General features: G+C 49.2%; 9 protein-coding genes across 9 annotated transcripts; 5 read left to right on the forward strand and 4 right to left on the reverse strand.

Moving 5' to 3' along the window:
- Nucleotides 1–581: 581 nt before the first annotated feature.
- On the forward strand, nucleotides 582–1553 carry P175DRAFT_0506353 (phytanoyl-CoA dioxygenase family protein; the record flags this gene model as incomplete). Its single annotated transcript, XM_040898190.1, has 2 exons — nucleotides 582–1313; nucleotides 1383–1553. The coding sequence occupies 2 exons, from the start codon at nucleotides 582–584 to the stop codon at nucleotides 1551–1553; spliced, it is 903 nt and encodes a 300-aa protein (XP_040756168.1).
- Nucleotides 1554–1952: 399 nt separating this feature from the next.
- On the reverse strand, nucleotides 1953–3300 carry P175DRAFT_0538879 (NmrA/HSCARG family protein; the record flags this gene model as incomplete). Its single annotated transcript, XM_040900331.1, has 5 exons — nucleotides 1953–2319; nucleotides 2400–2732; nucleotides 2790–2910; nucleotides 2990–3195; nucleotides 3258–3300. 5 exons carry the CDS (start codon nucleotides 3298–3300, stop codon nucleotides 2072–2074), a joined length of 951 nt encoding a protein of 316 aa, XP_040756169.1. The 3' UTR covers nucleotides 1953–2071.
- A 338-nt stretch (nucleotides 3301–3638) lies between these two features.
- On the forward strand, nucleotides 3639–5157 carry P175DRAFT_0497881 (uncharacterized protein). Its single transcript, XM_040896383.1, has one exon. The coding sequence runs from the start codon at nucleotides 4116–4118 to the stop codon at nucleotides 4860–4862; it is 747 nt and encodes a 248-aa protein (XP_040756170.1). The 5' UTR covers nucleotides 3639–4115; the 3' UTR covers nucleotides 4863–5157.
- Nucleotides 5158–5942: 785 nt separating this feature from the next.
- P175DRAFT_0489872 (uncharacterized protein) lies at nucleotides 5943–8257 on the reverse strand (the record flags this gene model as incomplete). The annotated part of the gene is made up of 2 exons (XM_040895767.1): nucleotides 5943–8086; nucleotides 8224–8257. The coding sequence occupies 2 exons, from the start codon at nucleotides 8255–8257 to the stop codon at nucleotides 5943–5945; spliced, it is 2178 nt and encodes a 725-aa protein (XP_040756171.1).
- Nucleotides 8258–8743: 486 nt separating this feature from the next.
- cpcC (putative protein kinase (Gcn2)) lies at nucleotides 8744–13888 on the forward strand (the record flags this gene model as incomplete). Its single annotated transcript, XM_040895078.1, has 7 exons — nucleotides 8744–8962; nucleotides 9025–11058; nucleotides 11139–11468; nucleotides 11547–12549; nucleotides 12601–13031; nucleotides 13083–13524; nucleotides 13581–13888. The coding sequence occupies 7 exons, from the start codon at nucleotides 8744–8746 to the stop codon at nucleotides 13886–13888; spliced, it is 4767 nt and encodes a 1588-aa protein (XP_040756172.1).
- A 96-nt stretch (nucleotides 13889–13984) lies between these two features.
- On the reverse strand, nucleotides 13985–15629 carry cwc2 (active spliceosome conformation promoter CWC2). The gene is made up of 2 exons (XM_040898765.1): nucleotides 15064–15629; nucleotides 13985–14937 (listed from the first exon to the last, which is right to left on the reverse strand). The coding sequence occupies exons 1-2, from the start codon at nucleotides 15493–15495 to the stop codon at nucleotides 14134–14136; spliced, it is 1236 nt and encodes a 411-aa protein (XP_040756173.1). The 5' UTR covers nucleotides 15496–15629; the 3' UTR covers nucleotides 13985–14133.
- A 120-nt stretch (nucleotides 15630–15749) lies between these two features.
- P175DRAFT_0497885 (uncharacterized protein) lies at nucleotides 15750–17045 on the reverse strand. Its single transcript, XM_040896384.1, has one exon. It carries the CDS (start codon nucleotides 16704–16706, stop codon nucleotides 15939–15941), a length of 768 nt encoding a protein of 255 aa, XP_040756174.1. The 5' UTR covers nucleotides 16707–17045; the 3' UTR covers nucleotides 15750–15938.
- Nucleotides 17046–17215: 170 nt separating this feature from the next.
- P175DRAFT_0497886 (uncharacterized protein) lies at nucleotides 17216–18102 on the forward strand. The gene is made up of 3 exons (XM_040896385.1): nucleotides 17216–17359; nucleotides 17423–17565; nucleotides 17640–18102. Exon 3 carries the CDS (start codon nucleotides 17654–17656, stop codon nucleotides 18047–18049), a length of 396 nt encoding a protein of 131 aa, XP_040756175.1. The 5' UTR covers nucleotides 17216–17359; nucleotides 17423–17565; nucleotides 17640–17653; the 3' UTR covers nucleotides 18050–18102.
- An 84-nt stretch (nucleotides 18103–18186) lies between these two features.
- P175DRAFT_0471231 (putative GTP binding protein (Gtp1)) lies at nucleotides 18187–20195 on the forward strand (the record flags this gene model as incomplete). Its single annotated transcript, XM_040895079.1, has 10 exons — nucleotides 18187–18490; nucleotides 18556–18584; nucleotides 18645–18659; nucleotides 18716–18740; nucleotides 18812–19130; nucleotides 19191–19300; nucleotides 19374–19519; nucleotides 19582–19639; nucleotides 19698–19862; nucleotides 19985–20195. Exons 1-10 carry the CDS (start codon nucleotides 18462–18464, stop codon nucleotides 20193–20195), a joined length of 1107 nt encoding a protein of 368 aa, XP_040756176.1. The 5' UTR covers nucleotides 18187–18461.
- Between the last annotated feature and the right edge of the window lie 12 nt (nucleotides 20196–20207).

A 20207-nucleotide genomic window follows, 5' to 3' on the forward strand; every position in this document is an offset into this window, starting at 1 on the left:
ACCCTACTTAGTATACCTGGATCATGGCGGTGACTAGAACAATATGTGCAGGCTTCGGAGACAGATTATTGAGTAGGGATCTCCCTGCGATTGCTTCGAGATAGATGCACTCTGAGTGCATGCATTGAGACGTTCTGCCGCTGGAAACAACGCATTCCCTTATCTATACCGTAACCCGCGTAGGAGCCTTTCGTGTTGCACAAAAGGGGAACTCAATCAAGGGAGACAAGACACCCTAGAATGCTTCATTTGACCTCTCCCAAGCATGATCCTTCCTCTTCGGAGTGTCGCCTTGTGCATAAAGAGGGTCAGATCTTTTGAGTTCAGAGTCAATTGGCATTTCTGCAAGTGGTTCTACAAAGTAGCTTCTTACTTTTTAAGTAAGGATAGGATTTAACCCTGGTGTCGCCGCCATTCAATATAAAGAAGGGTCAATGATGGAAACAGTTTCAGAAGAGAAAACAAATAATTCCCCCCCCCCATTTCCTCTAGATAGTCTTCCTTTTCATCTAGAGTCGAGCACGGTGCAAACTGACGGGGACTGCTTGAGCCTCCATCATCCATTATACGATTCAATTATCATGGGTTCCCTACCCGCATTCGACATCTTCCAGCACAAGTCCACTACATCTGACCAAGTGGTGCAATCCCTTATCCAGAATGGAGTGGTTATTATTCGCAATTTTGTGTCCCAGGATGTGATCGAGACTGTGCAAAAAGATATCGAACCATCGCTCAATCGCTTCTGCAACGAGTACCCGACTCACAAGCTTAATGTTATGGCCAATACAGTCCGCGACTCCCGCACGTTTATGGAGGCACTCGTAATGCATCCGCTCTTAGTAGATGTTTGCGATAGGATACTCTCCGGCCGGTGTAAAAGCTGGTTTGGCCAAAAGTGTCGGGAGTTTGTGTCGAAATCCCAAGTCTCGTCCAACTCAACCCTAGTGGCTATGCCCGGGACCGAAAACCAGCCTCTACACCGTGATGACGGGCTATTTTTCAACGACGTTCCCGCTATCAAGGCTTCTGAATATCAACCCGGAAGAGATCGTGGTATTGTTTGCTTCGTTGCTAGTACAAAGGCAACCAAAGAGAACGGGGCCACTCGATTCATCCCCGGGTCTCATCTACAGGCGTCGACTCAACCGCCACCTGCCGACGAGACAACTGCGAATATTCACTACGCAGAGTTGGAACGCGGTGATGCAATGATCATGTTGAATTCCTTGTATCATGGAGCGTCCGCCAACACAACAGATAAGCCACGGGTTCTATATGCGGTCTCAAGGACGCATGGGTATATTCGTCAGGTGAGATATATGCCTTCCCCCCTTCTTCGGGTAGTGATTGTGGAATAAGAAACTAAGTCCTCGGTTTAGGAAGAGAACCAATACCTTGCTATCCCCAAGGAAACGATGCTATCGTTCCCTGAAGAGACGCAAAACTCGTTTGGGATGTCTATTGTAGGTCAATTTCTGGGATGGGTCGACTTGCAGTCCCCAGGGGAGTTTATCAAGGGCACGCAAGCGACACGAGATTGGACGTATTGAATCCGTGTAGCTTTGAAAGGAAGATCCTGGGTCAGACCTCCCAAATTAACAATACTGTGAGCCTGCTGTGGCCGACGTATCCAAATTGACCGGACTCTATTTCTTCTAGAAGTTGCATTTGTGCTTGTCGTGGAAATTCCGAGATAATGAATCATTCTCAGTAGTATGTTGCCTACATTGTGCACTTGGCCAGAGATAGTCCCATAGCATTCCATCCTTTACCGTGTAAGAAGTTGCAAACTAGGCTCGACTTTGTCCTTTTAATGCTGCTGAGCCGGTTGTGGATTATATCGATCATGTCTACTACCATCCGGGTAGCACACCGTTGTTGAATACAGCAAGGACTTTGAGTTACAAAAGTACTAGATGAAAGGAATCTCTTTATCTATAACAATCCGGTATTTGGCAGGATTATGTCCCTTTGAAGGCCCTTTATCATACGCAAGACAGCGACGGCTCAATACAAAACCCCAAGGGAAAGTAAATTCTTTTCAGATTTCTCCCATACCACACTCAATTCACTTGGTATATTCCCGTTCGAACCACTCCTGGACTGTCATCAAAGTCTCCCGGCCGGTATTCCCCTTGGCCTTGAACGCAGCTTTCTTCAAAAGGGCAGCGGTTCTGTTCTCGGTTGGTCCGTTAGGGTAATATTCGCCCTCCCTGAGCTGGCAATATGTGAACATGTTCGCTTCTCCCCCCTCGAGACCGCCGTCCAATTCCGAAGGAGAGAGATAGGGAATAAAGCGTGCGAGTTTTCCCGTTACTGGTCATTAGAGGGATAATCCATGAGCTTGAAGTCCACGCGAGGATCGTCAGGGTTTGGGCATCATTGTCTGTACATACCTTTGGAGAACGTCTGGACCAATTCGCCAAAAGACATTGGGTCCCCAACAGCTTGAATCACACGAAGATTCCACCGGAGTGGGTTCAGGAATACACCATGGACTAGATCTCCATAGTCATCACTTACGCTAATCCAAGGAACATCTTCACGTCCGCCCCAGAACGGAAATCTGCAGGTCAGGTATCCATCACTATCTGCTTTCTGAGGGAACCCGCCGTTGAACTGGGCGAGTTCTGGGGACTGGAAATTCTCCAGATACCACCCAGCCATAACAGGCGTAAACGTTTCAAACTTCAAGTTTGTCGTGGCCCATCGCTCTACCCTAGCCTTGACTGTCTCTCCGTTTTAGCCGCCTGTTCATTTTCAGAGGTGCCAAAGGGTCCCCGTACCATCCATGGCTTCAATCGAAGTCTGCCCACTCGTGAGTAGCGCCGTGTTTGGATCGGAGCTGAAGACCATATGTTTTACCCCGGCAGCCTCTGCGGCCGCTAAGATAGTCTTGCCGACTTTCTCGATGGACGCATAGTCCGTTTGCTGTTTACCCTGACTTAGCCTGATATGCAAAATATAAGGAATGGAGCCGGCATACCAAGACGGTATAGTTAACATAGGCCCCCCAGCAGCCGCTCAGAGCCGATTGCAAGTCGGGCAGGTTCTCGGTATTTGCTTGAACCACTTTAACCCCCAGTGCTTGGAGGGATTTTGCTTTCGTGGAGGAGCTATCCCGTGTGATGCATAGCACTTCAAAATCTCTGTTGGCTGCCAGAGATCGGGCCACTGATCCTCCCTGGCTACCTGTTCATTGTCAGCAACATTGGTAGCTTTATTGATGCCATGTTCAATGTCATTTGGATTACCTGTAGCCCCAATCACTGCGATCACCTTCTTTGGAATAGTCATGATAATACACGCCTTACGTATGTTTTTTTTTTTTTTGGTTTTGTGAAAGCACCTAGTTTCTTTTCTTCGTCACCAAGCCCTAGTAATTTAGTGCGATGACTATACGAACGGTGTCGAGGACAGCAAGACAGGCCTTCCCCATTTAATGAGTAATTTGTACTGCTAAACATAGCATCATCGGTAGAGCTGTATCAATCATTATGCAAGGGAGTGTTGCTGTTGATTCTTTGCTAGAGACAGCACACCAGGCTCTGTAGAAACTAACGGTGTAATGACTTCAGAATAGTAAGATACTTATGCCCTAAAAGACTAAAGAAGCATTCCTTACAGTGATGTCTATAAATGCATCTTACAGGGGAATATAGCATGATGCTAGGATATTACTTGTCACCCGCACCCACTCTCTCCCTGTCTCTCTTAATCCAAGCATTTCATAACCTTCAACTAGCGGTGAGTGTATCTAGAGCGTATCTATGCTCGAGACGGCATCTGTAAAAGGAGGCCTGTCTTATGCAACCCGATCAAGTATATCGTCCTTGCTAACATTCCGAGTATATGAAACTAACTTCAAGGCATGCAAGGGATGTGCAGGAGGTGACGGATGCAGAGAGCAAGAGTTGCAGCTCACCAAGTAAGCCCTAACTTGCCGAAAGAATGTATATATATGCATGTAAGAACTTCTCCAACTCAGAAAACCCCTTGGGGATCCACGTAACACAGCATAACAAAATCAATAATAAAGATGCAATATTAACTTCCATCAGTTCGCTCCTAACCAAGGCGTGAAACTGACGGTAACCCCCAAGGACCACAGTATGTTGTTCGCTTTGGATAACATCAGCAATGGAAACTGGGAAGATATCCGCACCGTGGTCTGTATTCTCATCCTTGTAACGACTAAAAAGGGGTCCATCGTTCGACTTGCATGTATTCCCGTTTTCACCGCAATCTTATACCTGCAACTATGGGGGTCTTCGACCAGCGCCAGCACTCCCTTCCAAGTGTCGAGTGAAGGCCGTTCGCTAGGGAACTATCTTCACCACTTGAATCTTCTCGTGCTGATAGGAGTAGACCTAAAGACCGATGCTACCCATAGCCTCTGGTCGCGGTTGAAATCCGCCGTGTTCTACTATGCTTTCAATCTGAGGGGGATTGGAACCGTCCACCAGACCAAAAACATTCCTGAGCTCCCTCGCTACTTCCGAGGAAAGTCGAACCCGAAATACGAATTTATCCTCCGGCAAGTCACGATTGGATTTTGGGAGTATCTTGTTGCGGATCTGGGACTCTCCCTTCTGAGAAGACTCTCGGATGAACGGCGCTCCCGGTATTACGGCGCCGGTGAAGAATGGATCTCCTGGACAGACGGAACAGCCGCGCAGTGGCGATTGCGATTTCTAGCCACCCTTGTTTTCTGGCCGACGCTCAAGGTTGCTCTTGATATAGGGCATCGGTTTGGTTCCGCGCTGCTGACGGCAACTGGCATGACATCCATGTCCGAGTGGCCACCCATGTTCGGAAGCATTACATCGGCATATAAGCTGCGCAACTTCTGGGGGTGAGTGTAATGCAATACTCCAGCTTCTTGATAAAAAGGGGGTTGCTTTCTAAACAAAGAGCAGGAAGTTCTGGCATCAATTCCCTAGATGGTCCTTGACATCTTATTCCAACTTGATCACTCGAGAATGGCTGAGAATCCCCAAACAGTCACTCTTTGGTCGATATTTGAACAATGCCATTGTCTTTGCCCTTTCAGGGGCAGTTCATCTGGCTGCAAATTGGAAATCAAATATCTTTGATGGAGATGGGGGCTGCTGTCTCTTCTACCTGTCCTTTGTCGTGGGATATATCATTGAGGATTTCATCCAGCATATCTGGAATAGCGGCAAAGGCCGCATGATCGGCACCCTGAGTCCGTCGGCCATGAAGAAATCCTATTCGGTGCTTCCTTACCTGGAGAAAGCAGTGGCGGTTGCATGGGTGCTCGGCTTTTTGACCATTGTCACCCCGTGGTGGATCTATCCGTACCTTCGGCAACAGCCTGTGCTGACTGTCCCGTACAGCTTCGTGGACACCTTTGGGATGACCAATGTGCTGAGTAGTGTTGGCTTGGGGGCAGTGTTCTTATACCAGGTGTTTGAAGCGCGGCCTTGATTATAGACCATTTCAGTTCGGCGGAGAAGGGATACCTCCAGAAACAACCAGTGGTTATATTTCATAGATAAACGGCTCTTTCGGCCTATTAGGTAGTTGGTAGCTGCTCCGCATTATTTACATGATGGTGTTCTTGTCCGTTTTTAATCTTTGGTTGTGCTCGAGTGATGCAAGACCTCGCTCACCGAACCGTACTGGCCACGGTATCGATGATGTCTCAGGGGAAAAACGAGTATATGGCGCTGAAAAAAACCATGTCCGATTATGTAAATGTAAAGACTGGAGTAAGAAAAAGGTTAACTGAGGGTATGATCTCCAGATATTAGCACCCAAAACAGATCGAGAGAGGGATTATCAAATTCACCAAAACACCCGAAGAACAAGAATACCAGATCTGTTCTCTCCACCCCCCCCCAAAAAAGACAAAACCTGGCCCAACTTCTACCCCACAAATAATACAATTTAACAAGGAAAATAATAGCAAACACTCAGTGCTTCAACGATGTTCGAATGTTCTCCTTGCCTTCTCGACCTTTTCGTGTCTCATCCTTTCGATGGAGTCTTGCCTGAGCGGCGAGTTGTCGCTCTAATGGCAAGGAATCCCGTTGTGAGGTGGCGGCAGGTTGCCGTCTTTTTGCACGATCAAGAAGGTACCCGTCAGGAAGAGCAGATAGGGCATCGAGACTGTACTTCGTAGGCGAGCGGCGGGTTCGTAAACGGTCTGGGCGGATCTGATGGCTATCATCTAGGCGGAGACGGCGACTAGGGAGTGACCCCACGATTCCATTGCTGGTTAAATACGCGAGACGGTGGTCAGTACTTCGTCGGAGATTCGTACCCGACCAGGTACCTGTCTCGACGGTTGGAATCGGAGGAGGCGAGGAAGGAGGAAGAACGTCCGTCTCGTCTCGATACTGAGCAGCTAGGGTTTTGACAGGAGAAATATTGAGCATGTTACTGAACTTCTCGTCACTGGTGTCGATCCCCACTTCTTTCATCGCCTTTAACAAATCCAGGTCGACTAGGTCATTTCTCGTGCCATTGGCACGACGATCCTTCGCACGAGGGCTCGGGCTGGGGGGCTCCTCAGTCTCCTCGGTCTCATCGTAGGCTCTTCTTTGGGGGCTGATCTGTCGCGGATCGGGAACCTGGACCCCGGTGTAACCATTATGGCGGTCTGACTGGCGCATTCGCGCCCGCGTCTCGGGTGCACTCTCAATCGCTTTGACCGTCAGCCTCAGAAGGTCAATTTGCTCCTGCATTTGACGACGCTCTTCGTTGAAGGATTCCTTGAGTTCTTCCTCCTGTTCGCGATACTGCTGGGAAGTAGATTTTAAGCGATCTCGGCACTCCTGAATCCGGGCTTCGAGTTTAGCCTCCCTCTGCCTCAACTTCGCTTCCTTTTCTTTGCGCCGACCCTCGTACTTGGACATCTCCTGCTTGACGCGTGCTAACGTGTGCTTGAGCATCGTATTTTCCTTCTTGAGTTCGGAAGCTTTCTGTTCCGAGCTGAGAGCAAGGTCTTTCAGTTTATCGAATTCTGACTGCTGTTGTTTCATCTCTTCGATCCGAGCATTCGCTTGGGCCAGAGCCTGCTGGGTTTTGCGCAATGCCTGAGAGGCTTCCTTTGAAGAGGTACTAACGTCGGACGGTCCAGCAATATCTTCTACATCGCTGCCAACAACGCCATGCTGCTCTAGGATCTTGCGTAGTAGGCCAACCTTATGTTTGTACTGTAAGGCCAATGCTGTTTGCCTGGTGAGATCCTGGACCAATTGCTCCTTGTCTGCGCGAGTGCTTTCCGCAACCATAGTAGAGGCAAGTTGGGTGACATGACGTTCCATTTCAGCAACTTTCAGTTCCTCCTCCTTCAATTTCGCAGTTAAACGTGAGGCCTCTTCGTCTTTTTTCCTGGCATATGTTTTAGCCGCGGAGCGGTACTGGATCAGTCTTTTGATCTCCAGCGTCGTCCTCATCCTATAGTTATCAAATTCTTCTTTCCAGTATTTGCCAGATTGGGATCTCGGCTCGTTCATATTAATAGTGTCCTCGTTATCATCATTTTCCGTCAAGGGTTGGGATCGAGATGGGGTCTCTGATGTACGCGCCTCGCTAGATTTCTGTAAAAATTGTTCAGAACTCCTGCTAGGCTTTTCACGTGAGTCCATTAACGTTTGTGTAAGCTTGCTTCGCGGCTTATCTGAAGAACTGGATATCCACTGGCTGCTAGCACTGGTTGACGGGTTTGCGGGAGTCCTGACAATCTTGCTCGACGGATCGTCTCGCTTGCGCTCGTTGTCGATAACGCTTTCCCCAAAAGAAACTGTCTTCCGGCGGTTTGACACGGTCCCTGGCGTCATGAGGATGCTTTTAGTCGGAGACGCCATCGCATTCACCGCGAGATCGATATCCGCTTTTGTAGCCTGGGCAACATCACCCTTTGGCTCCGCGGGCGCTTCTCTTGAGGTCGACGGATTCTGCTCGTGATTCTCAAGTTTCTGTTTTGGCTTCAGCTGGACCGTGGTATTGTCCTCGTCATCAGCCTTGGGCGTTCCAAACAAGGCACTCTGGAACGCGCGAAGGGCGAAAACAGGGGCGGGAGTCTCCGGTGGCTCTAAAATCTTGGAGTCATCTAAAGAAACAAACAAGGGATAAAGATATCAGCATGCGATTCCCTTGATTAGAAAAGATAGCCTGTATTATTGGACGAGATTTAGGGGACTAGAGGGGCGGGCGCTGCGGGCGGAAACAATTAGTAGAGACACGCACCTGCGACCGGGTCGTTCTGCACCCATCCCAACATGATATCTGCAGGGACAAAGTTGATGAAATTTCAGGGAAACCGACATATGCCTCACACAAGCGGCACCATTGGCAACCCAGTGAGATTTTTAAAATAACGGCGGAAGGGATGCAGCAGCGGATTGACGTGGAAGAAATGTGCTTACTTTGTTTACTCTCAGCTCCAGCGCTATGTAAAACAAGATGCAGGCGGTGGGCGGAAAAACGACGGGGCGAAGCTACCTGCTGCTCTTTTTCTCCGCTCTCTCGCTCGCTCTCTTTCTTCGTGTGCCTAATTGGTCTTCCACTCCATCTGCCAACACACCCAACGGACCGTCGTCGTTAATTCCTCCCAGCTTATCCCCTAGTTTGAGACATGTCTGTTTTCGAGATATAGAGGGCTGCAGCTTCGGCTGCATCTTTGTCACAGCTTCTCGTGGCAAACAGACCACAAACTCTACCGGGAGCACTTTTCGACCTCTCCGACCTCACCGCCCAACGCCCCGCTATGCCTCACCATCACAAGAAGACCAGCAATGCTCAGAAGAACGCCTCTCCCCGGGCGGACAAGAAAAAGAAACTGGCCTCTCAAGAGCATATACCGTTCGCATCGCCGGTAGCTGCCCCGACGAATTATCAGGAAATCCACCAGAATGAGGTCGAGGCCCTGCGCTCGATCTATGGCGATGACTTCGAGGAGGTGCAGCACCGGCGTTCTGCCTGGCAGGTAGGCTATTTCTTATCTATGCAGTTTTCTATCGTTTCGGGAACCTTGACTGAATCAATCAGCAATCGACTGAAGTTTCCTTCAAGCTTCATTTGCGAGCTTCCTCCAATCCCGATGTCCGCCTCGACTTGCTCGTGGAGCTCCCAACAACGTACCCCAAAACCTTTCCGAACATGTCACTAGAAAACTTAGACGACCTTCGCCCCGGAGCTCGATCGAGGATCCAGGACATTATACGAAACAAACCCAAGACGCTTCTCGGCTCAGAGATGATTTACGAGCTAGCAGTGTCGATCCAGGATGTGCTGGAAGATGTGGCGGAGGCCCGAGCCCAGGATAACGATCTTCCCAGCTTAGAGGAGGAACGCATGGTACAAGAAGCGGAAGCAAATCAGAGAGCAGAAAGAGAAAGAGAGGAAGAACAGCGCAAACGAGAAGCAGCCACAGCAAAGGAGGAACGAGAGCTTCAACAACTACTCCAGGACAAAATCAGAGAGCGGACAAAGGCGAGATTATCACACAGGAAGAGCAGGGCATCTGGAATGGATACGACGGGCGACCATGAGGCTGAATTGAACTTTCCCGGTGCAATCTCTTTCGATCCTCCTTTGGTCATGACCGAGGCCGATGAGGGCCCACTGGTGTTTCGATCGGTCTACGGAAAGACTCTTTTGAAAAGCGCTCAAGGAGCGGATACCTTCATGGTGCGACCCGTGGTTCCGGAAAATCGGCCATGCGCCCCCGTCTTAGTCTTGAAGGAGCTTTCGATTGATGAAAGGGGCGTTGACCTATTAGCGTTTCGTGAACAAATGCGCTCCAGCGAGGATAAGTTGGAGGGCCTGAAGAAATTACGACACCCGAATCTCGTCGATTTTATTGGATTCAAGATCCATAGGCCTCTGCACCCGTACGACACATGGAAAGTGTTTGCGCTAGTCGAATACGCGAACAAAGGGTCACTTTCTGAATTCCTGGATATGGTCGGCACGGTCCCGGTAGAAATGCTTCGTGGCTGGACAATTCAACTCCTGGAGGCTCTGGAGTTTTATCACCGTAGCGGCTTCGTGCACGGAAATATCCACTGTGGGCGGGTCCTATTATTCCAAAATCCCAGAGGCGGAACAATTGTCAAGCTGCAATCGAGCATCGAAGAGGCTCTTCCAGATTCCGCTAGAAGTAAACGACCCCTGACAACCTCTAAATCCCCGTTTTGGTTGCCGCCGGAGTTAACACAGGATGGTGCACCATCAACTATGAAGACGGATGTTTGGGACCTAGGGATCATCTTTCTTCAAATGGGCTTTGGAAAGGATGTGTTGCAGCGTTACACGTCAGCTAATGCATTGATGGGAACCCTAGGCCTGGCCCCCTCCCTACAAGATCTGCTCCAGGAATTTTTCCGGCCCAACCCAAAACGAAGGCCAACGGCTTTTCAGCTGCAGCCCTCTGAGTTTTTCCGTATTGATACCCCATTAATCGTGCGTACAAGTGCGTCAAATTCCATCTCACTACCAAGACGGCCCCGCCTCGACTCCATAAACGGAGGGTTCCCCATGTTTTCACGGTATGTCCAGGATTTTGATGAGGCGGGACGCCTGGGCAAAGGTGGTTTTGGAGAAGTCGTGAAAGCGCGGAATAAATTAGATGGCCGCTTTTATGCAATCAAGAAGATTTCCCATAAATCTGCTACTGCATTAAAGGATACTCTGTCAGAAATCATGCTTTTATCGCGACTCAATCATCCGTATGTGGTGCGCTATTATACCGCCTGGCTCGAGGAAGATTATGATCATGGAGACGAGGAAGCCGTCTCCTTCACCGACGGAGATTCTCTCACTGATACACACTCAGCCCCGTTTGGCTACAGCACACCCGGTCTCGACTTTATTAGCTCTAGTGGCTACCCTAAAATCGAGTTTGGCTATGATAGCGATGAAGAGAACGGAACAGTGTCGACTAGGGAAAAGGGAGAGACGCCAGAAACATTTGGCACGGAAAGTGAAACAGGCAAGGAGCTTAGTCGAATGAGGTCAGGATCGCAAGGTAAACCAGTGCTCACTACGCTTTACATACAAATGGAATACTGTGAGAGACATGTAAGTTTGTCTGTTATCTCGATTTCTCAAAAAAAAAAAAAAAAAAAAGGGGGGGGGGGACTTCCACTAACATTTGGAAGACACTTCGCGATCTCACAAGGAATGGATTGTATGACGATACTGATAGATCCTGGCGCTTGTTCCGCCAGATACTCGACGGATTAGCCCACATCCATGGTCATGGAATTATACACCGTGATCTAAAGCCCGATAACATCTTCATTGATGCCGCGAATAACCCAAGGATCGGGGATTTCGGTCTGGCAACCAGTGGCCAGTTCACTACGGCCGTCCGATCTTCCGCAGCCGCAGATTTCGAGGGAAATTTAACTCGCAGCCTCGGTACCACCTATTATGTGGCCCCTGAGATGAAATCCGGATTTGCGGGGCACTATAACGAGAAGGTAGATGTAAGTTAATACCCTATGGCAGCATGCCTACCGTCCGTTTGAACTCGAAAGACAATTACTCATTCGCAAATCGTACAGATGTATTCTCTCGGAGTAATATTCTTCGAAATGTGCCACCCTCTGCCCACCAGTATGGAACGCGATCACACTCTGAGGGAAATCAGAGAGAAGCACCACAGACTTCCTCCCCCGTTTCAATATTCTGATAAGCTAGTTCAGGGCAAGATTATTGAGTCGCTACTAAGCCACACCCCAGCTGAACGGCCGTCTGCGTCAGAACTACTCCACAGCGGACAGATTCCACTTCAAGTTGAGGAAGAAACCTTCAGGCGGGCAATCATGCATTTGTTGTCCGATCCTAGCTCCCCCGATTATAAGAAGATTCTATCCGCAATATTTTCCCAGTCTCCGAAGAAGTTCGAAGACATTGCATGGGACATGGACTCGCGAATAGGGCCGGCGGCAAACGAACTCTTAGTGCATGGTCTAGTCAAAGAGAAGCTTACCTCGATTTTCCGCAGACACGGAGCAGTGGAGACTCCGAGGCAAATACTATTTCCCAAGTCGCAGCATTACAATAGTGGTGCTGTTAGGCTTCTTGATGCTTCTGGTAACCTACTCCAGTTACCATTTGATCTAACGCTGCCCAATGCTCGTGCTATCCCTCGTCAGGACTCTTCGCTAGAAAAGACCTTCACTTTTGGAACTGTCTATAGGGAAGCATCTCACGGCGGTGAGCCTCGGACTCATCAAGAGGTTGATTTTGACATCGTGTCGCACAATACCCTAGATCTAGCACTTAAGGAAGCAGAGGTTATCAAGGTTCTTGACGAAATTCTTGATCAATTTCCGCCACTAAGGTCAAGCCCTATGTGTTTCCTTGTAAACCACTCGGACCTCCTCCGACTCGTGATGGACTTCTGTCGCATTACTCCTTGCCAGATTCCTCTAGTTAAAGAGGTAATCAGTAGGTTAAATGTTGGGAAATGGTCTATGCAGAAAATTAGAAGTGAGCTTCGTTCCCCCGCAATCGGTGTTGCCTCAACTTCGTTGGATGACCTTGCCAGGTTTGATTTCAAGGGTATGCCTCTGAATCCATTTTCTGCACTGTTCCGTAATTAACCCGGTTTAGATACGCCAAAGCAGACTCATAAACGACTGCGTGCGATAATGGAAGGCACTGAGTTTGCAGAGAGACTCGCCCCGATCTTTGCCCGGATCAACTCGCTGGTAGCATATCTACAAGGATTCGAAGTGAAACGGAAGGTCTACATCAATCCTCTCGGGAGTCTGAACGATAAATTTTTCAAGGGTAGTATCCTCTTTCAGTGCATCGTTGACGGTAAGCGACGTGATGTATTTGCAGCTGGTGGTCGTTATGACTCTCTCGTTCAAGAGTTTCTCCCCAGTGTCATGTCGAGCCGCTCCCAAACTCACGCCGTGGGGTTTAATTTAAGTTGGGACAGGCTCAGCACGGTTATGATCGACTATCTCAAAGCCCCTACCAGACCATCTTTTAAGCATGCTGAACTCGAGGTGGGGACTTTTTGGAAGACGCGGAGGGTAAGCTCACCCGTGATTGACTGCGATGTGCTTTTACTAAGAAATTTCCAGTGTGATGTACTTGTTGCGAGCTTCGACGCAACGGTCCTACGCGAAATGGGGGTCAAGATAGTCCAAGATCTTTGGTGTAATGATATCAGCGCCGAGTTAGCCGTGGATGCATCCTCGCTGGAAGAGCTTATTGCGAAGTACAAAGACCATAACCACAGTTGGATTGTCATTGCGAAGCAGGATAGCAAAGATCGAGGCTTCAAAGTCAGATGTTTAGTTCCGAAGGAAGAGCTTGACATACGAACCTCCGAACTCATACCGTGGCTTCGAAATGAAATTCGAGCTCGCAATCTACGTGAAGGCACAACAGATGTACGAAATCCCCGTTTCGCCATCCAGCCAGAGCCAAGCACAAACCTGAACGAGCGGGCGAACGACGTGCGGATAGTGGTTCCTCAACACCGGAGTAAAAAGACAAACAGGAGAAATATCGTCGAGTCAGGTATGTTTCCTCTCGACCTCAACCCCCAAAATGCCCTATCGCTAACCTCGGCCCAGCACTGCTGCGATCTCGAGAGGTGGTTGAAAAGGCATTAGATGGCCCAATTGCCGCCATTGATACTCGTGACGATTTACTCGAAGCTATAAGGGATACCCGTCTATCAGACCCTGATAGCTGGCGTGCAGTGATACAGAATGCACCCCTTACAGAACGGAAATACCTAGGGCAAGTGCACGAACTGCTTTCAGATCTTGCAAACGAAAGTCGAGCGGATGGCACGGAAAACTTTAGCAACGCCTTTATTTATAACTTCCGCACCGGATCATGTCTCTATTATGATCTTGGGAGCGGAAATGAACGGTAAGAAGAATAATGATAGACGGATATGATTATTTATGTGGTACGTGGCATGTGTGATGTGATGTATTTCTTTTGGGCCATGTCAGGGGTGGCTATTTTGCTAGCATCTCCCCTCAGCGTTTCTACGTATTATTATTATACCCAGGGCCCTCGACTCCGTTGCAGCTGGGGAAGAGAGAATATAAGAAGCCAAGAAAGGTATCTCTGATATTATACATATAACTGAATGTAATAATGCAACCCCGTAAATTAATCGCTTTCGTCATCGCTTCCATACGCCACTAAGGGACCAGAAGCTTTTGGTGCCTGTTTTGTCGTCACATTCCCACCCGATAGCCCCCTCAAGGCCGCAACAGCGGAGCTCGAAAAGATCCCGCCACCAGTTTCAGCCTCGCTATCAGCAGCCGCAGGCTCAATCATAAGTGATTGACCCGACCCCTCAATTTGGCCCGCGGCCCCTGCATCCTCCAACTCCTTTGTCCGAGTATACCATACCTCATCTGGAGGCTCATACCCCTGTAACCCGAAGCTCCCCTCGATCTTCTTCCTCTTCCGCGCCTCGGGGTCTCTTCCCTCCAGCTCCGCCACGAAATCAGCCGGCAACGCTCTCCTTACAGCCTCCGCTGCCTGCTCTTCCAACCTCCTCGCCTCTCGCTTCTGGGCTAAGGGGTTTGGATCCACAGTCGCCCAGCGCACATTCAAAATTTCACTATGGTCTAGACTCTGGTGAGCCATGGCTTCCTTGGCGAATTGCGCGTTGGCTTCGTTCGTGTATGTGACGAACGCGACACCCCGCGAAGTTAAGACACGGATTCGGTCAACCTGGCCCCATTCGGCGAAATGGCGGGATACGACTTCCTCGATGTCGTCTGTGGCGTGGATGCGACCAACGTAGAGGGTGCGATTCTGGCGCATGAATGAACCCACGCCACCCATGTCGTCCCGGTAATCGTTGAACTTGTCGCGCCCGAAGCAGTCTACGTTGGGGTTGAAGAGGTCGTGGAGCGTAGGCAGTCGGTGGAGGTATTCGCATTCGTGGCCCTTAGGACAGACCTATCCGTAACCACAAGAACCCGTGTTAGCTAGCCATGAACTGCCCTTCTGAAAATATATATATATATATATATATATGAACCCGAAAATAGAAAGAGAGAGGAGGGGAGAGGAGATAATACGCACCCCACGAGCAAAAAACAAACAAAAGTATGATCCAGGCACTTTATCCGCGCGTGTGTATCCGCTATCTTTGGCGACATTGCACCGCGACGGCGCCGCATGTTTCGACAGATACTTGTCCTCGCGATCACCGCCAGACCACTTGTTATACCAGATGTTGAAGACTGTTCCTGTCTGGGGGGGCGGCTCGGATTTAACCGTCGCAGGGTCGACCTGCGGTCTGGCTGGTCGTCGTTTTCGTCGAATAATCTTTTTAGTTTTCTTTTGCGCCCCGTTCCCATCGGTCTCGATGACCGTCACGGCGGTCTCTGTTGCTTGAGTGAGAGCATTGTCGTCCGTGGCAACCAGTTCCTGCTCTGTTTCGCTCTGGTCGACGGTGTCTGTGGGCAGCACTGCAGCCGCTGGGGGAGTTTCGAGTTCTGCCGTTTCAGCCATGGCGAGAGAGAGAGAGAGTTGTGTGAGAGTAAGAAGGCGGATGTCTGGAGGATTTCCAGGCCTGATGGGATGTTGAGATCGGTCGGATTTATGGGTTTATCCGGTGGTGATAACATTTTTTTGGTTCTGCCGCATCTTCAGACCGCGGCTCAGAAGAGGAGGATAAACACTTACCAAAACCTCGAGGTATTATTCCTCTTAAGGTTTGGTCCTTGACTACGGAGTACTAGGTAGTATAAAGGACTTTCTTTTCACCTATTGAACCTTTTGTTTCAATTTATTCTTCAACACCTTATTATACATGGTTTCTAAGATTCCTTTGAGTTTCAATCCACGCACTATCCAAGGCCGTTTTCTTTTCCTTCGAGCAACCAGCATCAACATCAAAATATCTGATGCCTGATTCAAGACTGGATTAACACCCAGCGGGCACCCCACACAGTCTAAGAGCAGCCCGAGTTCTTACGGCTCAGACAAACCTTGCGATGCCCTGAATTCTTCGGCGAGTAACCAGAGACAACCTTGTAGTCACAACATGCCGGTACATACTCGCACTCTTCGAGAATAAGCTTAGCCACCGCATGGGCCGTCCACTCTGTCAAATCGGTCGAAGTGCCCTTGTACGGCCCAACCCGGAGACGACAGTTGCCGTAACTGTAGACCGACCGCGTGTTACCGATATACGTTTTGCTCTCAGACATGAGACTGAGAAGATTAGCACAACTATACTCGTAGGCGAGCCAGTCTTTGCTGCAGCTGATTCCGTATGTCTTGCGTTTCTCAAGCTCAGTGACATCCTCCTCGCCAATACGCTGCAGGAGAGCCAGTACATCGGTAGCGTGGGAATCCTCGCTGCTGGTTTGAGTATAGAAAGATAGGGCTTCGGTGTAAAGCTCTGGCTCGTTCACTCTGTACTCGCGAGCATCGTCCGCGATCACTTCGAGCACAGTCATATTACTTGAGCCATCGACGATACCATCTTCCACATCCCCACTGATATGGTATCGTGCCCAAATCGCGTCACCGTACCTTTGGGCCCGAAGCGACTCAATATATTTCGTGGCCCAGGGTTCGACATGATTCATTCCGGTGGTGTTATCGAAGACATCTTGTATACGCAGATCCAAGAAAAGTTGCTCGGGAAGAGTCGAATTTGTAGCAAGCACTTGTTGCGTGAAGGCAGCAGCAGCTAGAAGGGAGAGCAAACGCATTATGAAGACGTTTATAAAGAAGAAGAAGAAGAAGAAGAAGAACAAGATGTTTCTGTACTCCGTCGAGTGATATGAATTGGCCTGAATTGGCCGATTTATAGAAACAGAGTGACCACAAGGCCCCCAAATCTCTGTTAGCTCCAAACTGGTGGTGACGAGGCGCGTCTCTATGAAGCTGAGCTGGCCCCCAATACTATAGCTGGCTTTCCACCGGCTCGAGACGATTTATGTAACTAAAGGTTAGTATCAGAGCGATGGAAGATATTGCTTGCTTGTTCTGAATAGTCACAGCAGCCATCTTAGACCTCAATTTAGCCTCTTAAGTCAGCATAATATTATTCCTATACCAGGATACCTTGATTAGCTTCAATTTTGGGTGGAAAAGTTGGAGTAGGACACGCGTACGATGGCCCCCACATTGCAGTGACTGTCATACTTAGGTACGGAGTACAGGAGTCAAAATCGAGTTCTGGTTAGTTCTGATATAAAAATGTCACTGTGTTGTTGACCAAAGCCCCGCCGATATTCCACCTGAGTGTAGTAAGTCACAGAGACTTCGAAGCTGCAGCACACAATCCCAGGCACCAGTCAACAGTAACACAGCCTGGAGGCCTTGACGAGGCTCCCAGTTTGTCAGGAAGCAGGAGTCTAGAGTATGTAAGCGGATGTGATGTGATGTCTCTGTGGAAGGAAGAATTAACTAACGAACCAACTAGTACTAACTAAGGTCTCTAAACGAACGCTGATTTAATAGGCCTTTTGACCTTGCCTTGACTTCCCAGACTTCTATCTACCAAACACCTCTCTCTCCACTCACCTCTCGGACATTTGATTTGTACATTCTTCAACTAAAGATCAGGTATGAATGATCTTGCCGGAATTTTCAAGACTCCCTGTGGTCAAAGCCTCCGACTAACAAACGTGAGATCAAAGCCATGAGCCTAAACATGTCGGAAACCAGGCCAGTTGAGCAGCTATTCCTAGAGTTTCCCATCCAGCTAGTTCTCAACCCCCGCCCGGGCACCCAGTTCCTAGAGCCGTGGGCGAGCATGTATGTCGATGCTATACGTGACACTCGATTTGGGGACGCGGTATGGGCACGCTACCATATCTCTGGCGATGTAGAAAACGGGATCGTGGGCGGGTCAAATGGTATGACGGTGCTCGATGTTATCAAGGAAGATGCTCTGTCATACAGGGTGAACGAACCGGAGGAATACTTTAAGGCTTTATTGTTTTATGCAAATACTAGCAGTGCCGACGGGCATGCCGATGTGATCGAGGTTATTACCCACCTGGACGAGGGGGAAATTGCTGAGTTCAAGGCCAAAGAAGAAGCCTGAGAGGCGCCTACGATTTCATGTTCATATTTATAATGTCAGCAGATTGTCTGAAAGACTGAAATAGAGGAGCTGAGAGCTCATCCAACTATCCCGATAGCTATAGTTAACTATATATAGTCGACCCCCCCCCCCCCCCCGGATAAACCTATAAATCCGACCAAATAGGTATGATTACATAAGCCTCCAGGGTGGGCTTGGCATCGCGACGAATTTGATGCTCCATTTGATTCCCTACAGAACGGTGGCATATTTATCTCGCGAGGGTCAATTCCGATTCATTACACGAGGCGGCTTGTGCTTTGGATTCTTTTCGATCCTGGGTGTAAATCATCATCCCCACCGTCTTCCGAAGCAGGCTATCCGAGCATATTGAGCTTGATATCAGAGTCCGCGGGGCTCTCCCACCGTCAAGATGGTGAATATCACAGATAAAATCAAAGAGTATGTACTGAGCCACTCCGTGACGCATGGTTCAACGCAATCTTACGCGGTTATCACCACTACAGAATCGAAGATGAGATGCGCAGGACGCAGAGTAAGTTGTCTTTCCGCCCTCTGGTATCTCATACCCCGCAACTCACTAACGGGACTACAGAGAACAAGGCCACAGGTGCGGGCAACCCCTGTAACAATTACATACTGTAGAATGGTTCTAACCTGAATCAGAGTACCATCTTGGTCTTCTCAAGGGGTACGCTTCTTTTCCTGGCCCTCCTTTCCTTCATATATGGTAGAGAAAAAGCCCCGCTGATATCCAGACAGAAAGCTGGCCCGGTTAAGAGCCCAATTGCTGGAACCCACCGGTGGCTCTGGCGGCGCTGGTGTAGGTTTCGACGTCAGCAAGAGCGGCGATGCCCGTGTAGCACTCGTTGGTTTCCCCTCTGTGGGTAAATCAACCTTTCTGAGCAAGATCACTAAAACGAAGAGTGAAGCTGCAGCGTATTCTTTCACTACACTGACTGCTATTCCCGGTGTGCTGGAGTACGGAGGCGCTGAAATCCAGGTTCTCGATCTCCCGGGTATCATTGAAGGTGCCGCTGAGGGCAAGGGACGAGGTCGACAGGTTATTTCCGCTGCGAAGGTTTGTCCTCTTCCCCGAAATCGTGATACGAGAGTGAGTAAGATCTAACGAGATTGCCAGACAAGCGACTTAATTCTAATGGTCCTTGACGCCACGAAAAAGGCAGAGCAACGAGCCCTACTAGAGGCGGAATTGGATGCTGTTGGCATCCGACTGAACAAGGAGCCTCCGTATGTCAAATGACATCCCCACATCCTTCCTTATACAGACGACTAAACAAAAAAAAAAAAAAAAAAAAAAAAGAAACATCTACCTCAAAGCCAAAAAAGCAGGCGGCATGAAAATCACCTTCCAAACACCCCCCAAATACCTAGACGAAAAGATGATCTATAATGTCCTCCGAGACTACAAAATGCTCAACTGCGAAGTCCTCGTCCGAGACGAATACGGTACCAAAAAGTCCCCAGGAACACCATCCAGACCAAGAAAACTAACACCGCACCAACCCCAGCTACAATCGACGATTTCATCGACGTCATCATGAAAGACCACAGAAAATACATCCCCTGGTAAGTCCCCGCTACCCCCCCCCCCCCCCGGGGGGAGCTCCCTTCGCTAAGAAAACAGTCTCTACGTATACAACAAAATCGACAGCGTCAGCGTCGAATTCCTAGACCAACTCGCCCGCGAGCCGCACACAGCCGTCATGAGCTGCGAACTCGACCTCGCTGTCAAAGAAGTCGTGGACCGCATTTGGAAGGAACTACGATTGATCCGGATATATACGAAACGGTACGTCTGCCCCTTGCACATACATCTACATCCATACATATAGCTACTGCTCATTTTCCAACCGGTTTTTTTTTTTTTTTTTTTTTGGCAAGGGTAGGGGGGATGAGTCTACTGACACCTAGTAGGAAAGGAGTGGAACCTGATTTCTCCGAGGCTCTGATTGTGCGAAGCAACTCTACGATTGAAGATGTCTGTGATCAGGTCCATCGCACGCTGAAGGAGACGTTCAAGTATGCGTTGGTGTGGGGTGCGAGTGCGAGGCATATCCCGCAGCGTGTGGGATTGGCTCATGTCGTTTCCGATGAGGATGTGGTTTCGATTATTGCAAAATAGAAAAAAATAGAT

This window comes from Aspergillus ochraceoroseus (genome assembly GCF_002846915.1).
Source record: "Aspergillus ochraceoroseus IBT 24754 chromosome Unknown P175scaffold_1, whole genome shotgun sequence".
NCBI lineage: Eukaryota > Fungi > Ascomycota > Eurotiomycetes > Eurotiales > Aspergillaceae > Aspergillus > Aspergillus ochraceoroseus.